We start from the raw sequence: 11,673 nt of genomic DNA, 5'->3' as shown, positions 1-11,673 counted from the left end.
AGCGAGGAAGTGGCGGTGCTGGTGCAGCGGGTGGTGAAGGACATCACTAACGCCTTCAGGAGGAACCCGCACATGTGAGTCGCGCGCCTCCGCCACCTCCGAGGGTCGTCGGGAGCGGGCGGGGGCGGGGCCAAACGTCCACCCGACCTCGGGCGGCGGGCTGACCACGGGTCCTGGCCCACGCGCCCTTCTAGGGAGGAGGCAGAGCCGTGTCGGGCGCCGCTGGCCGGGCTTTCCGCTACCGGGACGCGCTCGCGGACGAGTCTCTAGAAGTGACCTCGAAAAATCGAAACGGAACGACTTTCTCTCTCCCTTCCCACCTTTTCATAGGAGTTCACGAAACTCCAAAGACTTCCCCCGTAGGTCCACATCCTTACTCTGTTTAAGGTACACGGACGCACACAACAATGTGGGTCTGTGCATGCCTTGTAAACACAACTCTTGAGATTCATCCCGGTCATTGGCAAGAGGGGTTAACCGATCGTCTTAGTCTTGATGAGCCCTAAACCCCTCAGTTTACTAACTAAAGGTGGTTTGAGGCTGCTTTTGACTTTCGCCTTACTTGCCACAAAATTGTAAAGTGACTCCGATAAAACATTGTGTTTTGAAGGTGAACAGAGCATTCTCAAGAGAAGCTTCTGTGGGCGCAGTGTGGAGTCTGGGATAGTGCAAATGAAACCTCGATACTTTTTAGCATAAGCGGATTCATAGTTACAAGGAGCATGTTAACTCATTTTTATCCCGGCACTGCTGCCCTCTTTAACGGGACACTGCAGAACTGACACATGTATCTCTTCCATTTTACTTGAAGTACTCTTGGAAGATACCACAAGAGTCTACTTTTTGTAACACTTTGCTTTTGTGTAACAAGTGAAAAGAAAACTGTTAGAGAGACCTCCATTATACAAAGGTGTAGGGAAGAAGCAACAGTGTACCTCCTTTCCCATACCTCTTCCTCCTCAAAGAAAAGAAACATGGCATTCAGTTCTGCATTATTTTCACTTTAGTTGTTTCTGGAGTTTATTTTTACTTTTATTCTTTAGACTGGAACTCAATTTTTTTTTTTTTAAAGTATTCTAACCGGTTCAGCTTTTCTGCCTAAAAAAGTTGCCAAACTTGTATCTTACCAAAGTGTTCTTTTCCTCCAAGGAGATGATTGTAAAAGAGTTAAGAAGCCCTCGGATGTTTGCTCCCTTGTGGCACAGAATTGGAGACGTGCAACTGTGCCACATTAAAAACAAAACACTGCTGGCCTCGAAACACGCCTGCCACCTCTGACAGCATCCACTTCCCTCCCCCTTAATTGACTGCTGCCCTTTTCAAAATGAGAGTGTTTGGAATGATTTCCTGGCAGTATCCATAGTGGTTGCTGAGCCTTCTAAAGAATGCTTTGATGCCTTGCTGTATATCAGTCTTTCGATTTCTTTTTGAGAATGAGAGCCTTAGTGCAAGTAAGAGACAACCTCAAAAAAAAAAAAAAAAAGAAGAATGTATTTTCTCATCACTGGTATTATTTTTCTAGAAGAAATTACAGCAGAGATTAGAAGTCTAATAAAAAATATCGTAATCATGTTATGTTCTCTTCTTTGAGGTAGACTAAAAGAGCATCATTATATTGGAAGAAACCAAGATTGAATGTTCATTGGCTTGGCAGTTTAACACAGTGCAGTTTGGAATACGTCCCAGTTCTTGTGGATCACATTTACGGAAACTCTTAAAGAACTTTAATGCCCCTCCCTAATCCTTTTCTACTGTGAAACCTCATTAATATATTCACAATGTATAATTTATTAGTAATAAGGGTTTGGCTCATTCGAGGTTTAAAACTTTGAGATAAGTTGGATATTCGGAATAATGAAATGATTTGTAATATGGATCTTAAACATTTGAATAGCTTACCTCATTGTTTAATACTAGTCATCAGCTATATTTGAGTACATATTCCCCACAGTAAAACTATTTTCAGTAATATTACTATGCATCTTTTTAAGTGCTTTGTAATTTGGGCTTTTGAAAATTGCCAGCACTTTCTTCCCTTAATTTAGCCCATTTACTCCCAAAATAAAGAGGCTGTGTTTCTTTTCTTCTTTTAAAAAAAGCATTGTTTATCTGTGACGTTTGTATCTAACTTTACTGTATCTAATTACACTTTCAGTATTATAAAAGTTTCCTTCTCCAAACTTAAGGTTGGTTGTAATTTTATTAGCCAACATCTACTTCATTGAATACACTGAGTTTGTTTATGTAGAAATGTTTAGCCAGAAGGAGTTGAGGATGCAGTGGTGAGATGTGGGTTTTGTTACTGTATGATGTGAATAGGTACCTTCTCTCAGCCTCAGTTTCCTCTTGATCTTGTGAGGCTGATGAGAACACAGGAAAATCACCTCACACAGTGGTACTTAGTTGCCACTCAATAAATATTAGACCTTCCCTGAATCTCTGTGTTCCTCACCAAATAATATAATTGGCCAAATAATTGGTGAATATGAAGCACTTTATAAACTGGGTAATACTATATAAATGCTGTTTGTATGGTTGACTCTTAGGTAATCATATCGGATTCTCTAAAACTGTAAACTTGACCTAGGGATAGTCTTTAACTTAGTGTATGGACCCTGTGCTAATGTAGAAGACAACAGTTTACAATGTAAATAGTCATGTTAAAATTATCTTATTCAGCAAGTTACTGTTTTTTCTATTAAATATTCAGCTCTCACTGTTTATGAGGTGTTGTGGGTACCATCTTTACTATGTGAAATAGAAGTTTAAGATACAGTTCTTGAACTCAAGGCACTAACAGAAATTTATGTAATGGTGGAAATTTTCTATGTCTGTGCTGTTCACTATGGTAGCCACTAGCCATGGTAGCTGTTGAGCAATTGAAATGTCCCTAATATGGACAGGAACCAAATTTTAAATTTTATGTAATTTAAATTGATTTGTACGTAGTGGCTCCATGTGCCCAGTGACTACTGTGATGTGTAGTGCAGGTGTAGATGAGACCTAAGACCAACTGCATGAATAGTAAATTAACACTCCAAAGTAGTTTATAGTAAAAGCTGGATAGCAGCATGGTGAGCAAGTGCTATGGGAGTCTAATAGAAGTGGAGAGGAGGCTGGTTATGTCTGGGATAGGGCTCTTAGTGGAAATGGGTTTTAAGCCGAATATTAAAGTCTGGGTAGGATTTGTAGTCTCAGCGGGAGCCAGAGACCTCCATAGGGAGCAGTGAATTGACTTAAAGACGCAAACTGTGACTGAGAAGGTACAGTAGGGCCAGATTATGGAAATCCTTGACTCTCACTTAATTTCTTTCGTTCCATTCATACATTCTGCAAAAGAGTACCTCTGTTTGACAGGCACAGTGCTGGTCTCTGGGTATACAGGGTTCAAAGCTGGGTAGCTTAATGAACAAACCAGACATGGTCCCTGTCCTAATGGGATGTTAAGCAGTCAACATACAGATTATGAAAAGAGTCAGAAAAAGTAAGAAGGGTACTTAGATTAACAACATGGAGGCCTATTTAGAGTATGAGGTCAAGATAATTCTTTCTGAGGCAATAGCATTTAAACTGAATGAGACATGAGGGTGAAGAAAAGCTGGCTCATGGATGTACACTTCTAAGGCAATGGGTAGGCACCAGTGAACATTATTTAGTAAAGAATAATGAAAGGCAGTTTCAGACTGTCTGCAAGGTGAACTGAAGAATAGAAAGCCAGAGAGTCCACTGGGCTTCTTGTATCTGATTTTTATTTATTTAAATAATAGTGTAGTATAGTGTAAAAATTTGAGTTTAGAGTTTGACAGTCTAAGTTGTCAAACTGGATTTGAATCTTTGCTTGTCATTTATTAACTGAGTAGACAGACAAGACTCTTCATCTGTAAAATGGGGTCAGAATTCCTACTTTATGAGATTATTGTGCAGAATAAAATAGTATATGTAAAACCTAACCATACCTGGCAAATATAGTAATTTGTGTAGCTTTTTCTAAATAAGGTCAGTAATATAATTTCAGTGAAACATTAAGTTGATAATCTTTGGAATTAATGAGAAAGCCTATAAGGTTTCTGAATTATCTAAATCACCAGGAGAATTTTAACTGTCAATATGCAAGGGTCAGTTCATTTAGATATTTTACTAGCTTTCCTTTTTGGTCATGCTGGAAAGAATTCCAGTTCTTTTAGGGGGTGGGAGCAGAACAAAACCAAAATAGCTACTATTTAGATTTAAAGGTTTTTTTTTTACCATTTCCTGAATCCTTGGACTGTTTTCTGTTTGGTTGCTTCACATTACAGGATTCAGTTTTAGTATTTGGGTACCATCCATCTCTCCCAGAAGGTAAGCTGGTTGATACAACTTTTGTGGATAAGTGGCTCTATTCTAGTTGATGGTGTTTCTGAGAAGTATAGATAGGAGAAGCTATCTAAACATGAGGAACAAAGTCAGTATCAGTGTTAAGTGAACTGTGAACATCATCTGGAAGCCAGTGTGAATGGATCCCCATTGTGAAGTGAGGCACTCAGAGAGATGTATCATAGTGTGATCTTAAGTAAATGTGCTGGTTATTCCACATTGCTCTGCCTTTGGAGCAGCCTGTGATGAAGGTAACCTAAAAAATGAGCACCATTAGAACCTGATTGCCATCCCAAACCATTATATCTTTAAAAATCCTACGATCTTCTTAGTTATGCAGGTAATCGAATACCTTGTTAAATACCAGGAATATAAATGGCCAGAAACCTAACAATGTAAAAGAGTGAAATTTATCGGTAGTGAAAGAGTGCAAACATTCCTCTCATAAGACTGTTTTGTAAAGAAATAACTAGAGATACGTTTGATTTGTATAGCACATTCATTGCAACCATTAAAAATATCAAAATTGATTATGTGGGAAAATATTTAATGTGGATTGCTCAGTTTTTTCCCTAAAGGATTACAGAATATGTTCAATATGATCCCAGTTTTTGAAAATACTTGGGAAAAAAGGATGTATACCCAGCTGGGCACAGTGACTCACACCTGTAATCCTAACACTTTGGGAGGCTGAGGTGGGAGGATCACTTGAGGCCAGGAGTTTGAGACCAGCCTGGTTAACATAGTGGGACTACCTCTCTCTCTCTCTCTACCTCTCTCTCTCTCTCTCTCTCCCCCCCCTCCATATATATGTGTATATATATATAAAATATATATATGGACTTCTTGAACCCAGGAGTTGGAGGCTGCAGTGAGTGAGGATTGCACCACGTCACTCCAGCCTGGACGACAGAGCAAGATCCTGTCCCAAAAAGAAAAAAAAAGATATATACCCAAACATGTTAATAGCTAAAGAGGGATTGCAAGTGACTTTTAGTTTTTTTTTTTTTTCCTTGAGTTTTCCAGTGTTTCTTGAGTATAGAATTAGAATTTAAATTTCCAGAAAAATAGAAGGAATTGATCTAAATCCTGTTTTGCTCTTCATTCTAGTTTCACGGGTTTAGGCTAAGAATTAGGAGGCCCTGATTCTTAACTTAGCCACTAGCAATATGACCTTAGGTAATCCTCATAAACTTCACTGGACCTCAGTTTCCTCATCAGATTAAATGACAGAGGAACGCAGTCCCTTCCAACTTCAAAATGATTCTGGAAGGAATCCTATTCGCAATTGGCTAGAAAAAAGTGGACTGTGACTTACAGGATGAGACACAGAAGTCTGAAGTCAAACACACTATTATTTGGAAGCTTACTGACCTATTTGTCTTTACAAAGTACATGTAATGTGTTTTAGGAAGCAGCATAACACTGTATCTTAGGGTCACATAACTTGACAAAGGCTTAAATTCTTTGCCTCGGCTTTCCATTATCTATTAACCGACACACTCTGCTGGTGGACTAAAGGCTCTTAAATGGATTAATGGCACTGTATTTCATCTTTGCCTAGCACTTTGTAGTTTGCCACTTTCTTCACGTGACATTATTTGGTTTCCATAACAGGCAGGGAAGATACTATTCCTGTATTTCAGATGAGGATACTGAATTTCATCTTTGCCTAGCACTTTGTAGTTTGCCACTTTCTTCACGTGACATTATTTGGTTTCCATAACAGGCAGGGAAGATACTATTCCTGTATTTCAGATGAGGATACTGATGGCAAGTGACTTGCCAAATTCTCATTGCTTGTCAGTAGATAGAATGGAAACTAACTAGAACTCTGGACTTCCAATCAAGTACTTTTGTCTTTACACCCTACTACCTCTTTTCATGTGTTTTTCCCCCTAGTGCTCTACATTATCTGTTAAGACTGTTTTTATTCTCCTTACATGAAAACAGCTGCTAGGTTTCTCAGACATAAAATTTGAAAGCTGGATGAAATCTAGCCCATTTCCCTTACTGGAGATATAATACAGTTCTACCATTTTACAGATGAGGACACTGAAGTCTATAGAAGCCAAAATGACATGATATTGATATGTATGTATATGTGTGTATGTGTATATATATCTATTTCTATCCAGGACTTGGACACATGCTGTTTTCAGTATACTTTATTAGGAGAAAATCAGAGATAATGTTCTTTTAGAGGGTCAAGAAGTGAAAACTATTAATTTGAATATTATCACTAAAGTACAAGGATAGTCAGCTTTTCAGGAAGCAGTTATTGGGTACCTGCTATATCCAAGCCATTCTTATTTTATAAAGTATTTCTTGAAAGAACAGCCAGTCAAAGCAGTGTGTTTTTTAATTGTGCCAGATGGCTCTTTTCTGTAGTTTAGATACCAAATTATTAGTTGGGCATTTTAATCCTAGTTTAATTAGTGAGCAAGATAGGTTTTTATATTGTGAATTTAAGTTAAAAAAAAAAGATCCCCCCAAAAAACAAACCATACCCGGAAACAGGATTCTTCTATTCTTGTTACTATAACATTTATATTGTTGAATCTTGCAGTTCTTTGAAGTGTTGTAAGTAGATTCTTATATCTCAGAGAACAGAATTTCCTGAAATAATCACATTGAGTTTATTTACTTACTTAATTTTACTTTATTTTTTAATATTCTTCATGTAGTAAAACACAAACATCAGAATATACCAGAGATTCAGTCATATATTAGTCAAATATAGCCAGATACGGCTAGGGGTCATAATAGTGAATTAGATAGATTTCAGGATACCACCAAATAGAGATGTAAAAATATATTTTGAAATACTGGGCATTGACCTCAGGTGCTCTTTCAGCTTTGTCCATATTCTTCCTATAGGACTTTGTTTATATTATTGGAGTGGTAAAGTGGTAACATTTTATTATGGATATTGACACAGCTCCCCAGCAAGACTTTAGCTCTTTGAAGTCTGAGACCACTTTGCTTTATTCTTTTTGAATTTTAGAACCTAACAAAGTACCCAGTACATTGTAGTTAATCAGAAAACTTATGATAGTATTGATACAGTATATCAAAACACTTTTGAGTCAACTGAGCCAATTGTAAGGATAAAAACCCATAGATCCCACAGCCTTCTTGAGAGTTAAATTAGCTTGAAAGAATTGTTAGTGTCTTGCAACCCCTAAGATATCCTTTTTATTGATAAATCCCTGTGTCACTAATGAAGTGATCAGTAGAAAGTAGATTACCTCTAAGCTATCCAGTTGAGTTTCCAGGAGGGGTTTGATTTTAAATCCACAGCCTCCTACCAATTTGTGATAGTGGCCGAACAAAAAGACAGGGTGTTTCTCCTACTTTGTAATTGAACCAGTTTCCGTTTTTTTGGGTCTATGAAACCACTGTGTTTTTGGTAAGGGGATGCCAGGGACATAATACATAATGTCACACACAAACTCCGAAAACCAGTTCATTATTCTGCTTTTTAAAGACATGTTTAAAATATCTATATAGACACTCTAAAAACATTTATTTCAACTACTCTTATTGTTAAAAAGTTTCTTGTTATTCATTAATTAAACAGAGGACATTCTGATTGAGAAAGAATCCTCTGTATAGGCAAGAATTATAACTTCCTTTAGAGTTGAAAGGCATGTGAGTGTGTTTTGCACAAATTTTTTATGTTTGCTGGTTCATTTACTAAGTAAGTCAAATGCCCCACATATTGTTTATTAAATCTCTGCCTTTAATGCAGATTTTCAGCTTAAGTTGAGGTGGATTGAGGGATATAGATGCTACCACAGATGAAAATGATTGAATTCTGAAATGTATTTTGTGTTTTAACATTTGGGTGATTTTTTAATTCAGGAAAGTATAAAGAAGAAAAAATGGCCCAAAATCTCACTGATAAAATAACTTTTTTTGATCCTTTGTTTCTGGTCCATATGCATTTATTAGCAAGCAAGCATAAACACATTTGTTAACATTAAAAAAATAGAAATACATACAAGTTATTAGATAATTGAAACTGTATAAAAATAAAATCCTTCCTTAACACCTTTCTGTCTCCAAAAATGTCTTGTTATCCTTCCAAAAAAATTTTTAATGCATTTATGTATCTTCTAAAGAAATTATACAAAAGGATTTGTGCTGTACACTGTGTTCAGCATTTTGCTTTTTTTTTCATTTAATACATCTTGGCAACTTTTTTTATATCAGCATATGCAGATCTACCTCATTGTTTTTTAATGACTTGATTATGTGGATGGGCCATATTTATTTTACTAGTCTTATATTGATAAACATTTAGATTGTTTCTAGTTTTGTTGCAACATTGCAGTGAACATCTGATTCATATATTTTGGTATGGGATAATTTCTGAGCAGTTGTATTGCTGGATCAAAGGTATGTTCATTCAAAATTTTGAAAGACTTTTTTTTTAAGTTACCATCCAAAGGCAAGACCAGTTTTCACTCCTGTCTACAGAGAGTACAGCATGCTTGTTTTCCCATACCCTTGCCACTATTAACATCTACCAATCCCAGTAAGTGAGCTAAATAATATCTTTAAGGAAGGGGGAAATATGTGGGGTTTTTAAAATACTCTGAAATTAGAAAAATGTTGAAAAGGTTAGTATTCTTATTTTTAATTCTTTTTTATGTTTTACATATTAAGAGATGAAATTGGCCTGATCCCATGTCCTGAAGCTAGGTATAACCGGAGTCCCATAGTCCTGGTTGAAAACAAACTGGGTGTGGAGAGCTGGTGTGTCAAGTTCCTTTTACCATATGTCCACAACAAGCTCCTTTTGTACAGAACAAGAAAGCAATGGCTGAACAGAGATGGTAAGTATGAATCATATTTTCTTCCTTTGGTTTTTAAAAGCGACATGGAATATACTAGGAAGAGCCCTTGTCTGAGGGTTGCCATTCCTGGATTCTAGTTCTGGCTCTTCTGTTCACTGTCTCGGTGGGTGCTAACCTTTCTGTCAAGTGAATAGTTTGGACTCACCTGTACACATTTTACAACCACAGTGATTATATGGAAGCCCTCAAGCAGAATTTCAGGGCACCTCCTGTAACAAGAGCAGTTCAGATTTTATCTGTTTATTTATTGGGGTCATTTGTAAGATTTAATTTGAAGGAAAATAATCTGAATGTCACTGAAGAAGACTCCAGTCCCTATAGGCTCAGTCTCTGGTTTCTATCCTTTAGTATTTTATAGGCAGCAAAACTCATTTTCATAGCAGTCCAAATGAGATAATACAGGCATGATGGTGGTAGTGATATTGTGAACCAGCCCAGTGATTTATGGATGTGCCATTCCACTGCAAGTTCCAACTGAGCTCTGGCCCTTTGTGTCCTGTTCCTGTGCTGAAATGAGCAAAACAAAACTATCCAGCATTCGCTTCTTCCATTTCTCTCAGACAGTTTTTTTTTTTTACTGCATCAGACAATCCCTAATCATTCCATCTGGTCTCTTTTCTTGGTGTTCTGCCATATTAATCCTCCATGTGTACAAATTCTGTTTATTGTTTTATGCCCACCTCAGGTCTCACTTTTTGGGAGAAGACTCATGTAACACCACATCCTTTACTGTTTTTGTAAAGCTTCTTCCCCTTCCCTCGTACGACAGTACCTTCAAAAGCTCTCAGTATGCCTGGAGGCTGATTTTGAATAAGAACTTTGTTTCCTAGAGAATTTTAGTTGCCAGTTTGGTAGCCATTACCAAGGGTCTACTTATACCAGATGGTGTCCTGAGTACTGGGGGGGATAAAAAGATGAATAAATACATGGTCCCTTTATTCAAGAAGGTTACGGTTGAGTGACAAACAATCTCTTTGGGGGTGAGAGATGTAGAGAAGAGTGTTGCCTATTGTATGACATACTGATTTCCTTGAATTTCTCTCAGCACTATCTGTAACATACTATCATTAATTGGTTAATAACACTTTTCCCTTTTTAGACCATAGAAAAGGACTCTCAAGGTTTAATGAGCAGTGGTTTCTATTTTCTGTGTGACTGTTTCACTCAATCCTTTGTTATATATTTTCTTATTAGAAGGCCGTGCCTAAGTTTAGTCATAGCCCAAATTTATGGCATAAACTTTTAAGGCATGGGTTTAGGGATAAACTTAAAGGTAAGCAAGTTTATCTGTTGTTAGACCCTCTTTAATTCTGCATTCCATCACCATGCTGTAGTTTTCAATGACACTGAGGTAAAAAGTAACACCATATGGCGCCATCAAGTTATTTTTTGTCAAACAAAGCTGTATTGTTTATGTTCTGGTGCACAGAAATGCATAATCGAACCAATGTATAACTAACTTTAGTTGGGGGATAGAATGATTATCTTATAGAAAAGAAACTGAATTTTAAAAAGTGAGAGGCTATATTTCCCCATTTATGTATGCTAGCTCAACCTACCCTCTTTGTGTGGTCTTCCAAGTCCTCTTCATTTCTCTTGTTTTTGTCATTCTGGACGCTGTATTGCAGGCTTTGCTGTGTCTTCTTACCACATAGTTTCAGTTTTAATACGCTCAAGATGAACCGTGCAGAAGATCAACTGGTTAAGCTCACTCACAGAAATAGCTGGCATCTAAACTTTGAATTCAGATGCAACTGTGCAGGTGTATGGAAGCAGCTTTTGATTTGATCCTAACCTATATCCTCATGGAAACAGTTTTTGATTTCACTATTTTGAGGGGGGTGGATAGTATGGTATCACATACTACTCAGGTTATATATTGTATTATCAGTAAATATAAGGAAGTGAATTTTGGGTTTGACAGAAAAATATATCCGAAAATGCTGAAAATAAAAGAGTATTCTGCCAAACTTATGAACTGAAGCAATTAGAGCACAGAGGTAAATCTTGCTAAGAAAAACATGTCAAAAATGTTAGGAAAAACCAATTATTTCATTAAAATGCTACACCTTTAAAACTGTTATAGAGAATATACATATATGAAGACCCAAGTGAAGAAAGCTGACAATTTCAGTAACAGTTTCTGAATATCTGTCTGTGTGATCAATCATGCCAGAATCCTAGGCACCTACCTAAAAATGTATTTTGTAAATGAAGGTGACCTTTACTCCTGGGATAGATTTTTTTCTTCCTAACCAAACTGAATTCTTGTTTTCATTAACCTGCTGAATTCCTTAGATGTTTAGGAATTATCCCTGTTTAGTTAGTTAGAGATTGACTTTTGTTTGTTTGTTTTTTAAGTCTGCGGTAGTAATACCCACATTCAGTTTGGGAGAGGACTGATTCTGTAATTCTGATGTTTGAGAAATCCATAACAGAAATAAGAAGCAGGAGG

At 37.0% G+C, this 11,673-nt stretch overlaps 1 protein-coding gene across 1 annotated transcript in view; it reads left to right on the top strand.

Moving 5' to 3' along the window:
• The window catches only part of PTAR1 (protein prenyltransferase alpha subunit repeat containing 1), a 57,096-nt gene that overhangs the window by 7,071 nt on the left and 38,352 nt on the right, over positions 1-11,673 (top strand). Inside the window, exons 2-3 of the mRNA XM_011948910.1 lie at positions 3-74; positions 9,028-9,197. Coding sequence (XP_011804300.1) covers positions 3-74; positions 9,028-9,197 — 242 coding nt within the window. The remainder of the gene's footprint in view (positions 1-2; positions 75-9,027; positions 9,198-11,673) is intronic.

This window comes from Colobus angolensis, unplaced genomic scaffold (genome assembly GCF_000951035.1).
Source record: "Colobus angolensis palliatus isolate OR3802 unplaced genomic scaffold, Cang.pa_1.0 Scaffold286, whole genome shotgun sequence".
Classification (NCBI taxonomy): domain Eukaryota; kingdom Metazoa; phylum Chordata; class Mammalia; order Primates; family Cercopithecidae; genus Colobus; species Colobus angolensis.
Note: the sequence above shows the minus strand (reverse complement) of the source record. Positions and strands in the feature narration are given on the sequence as shown.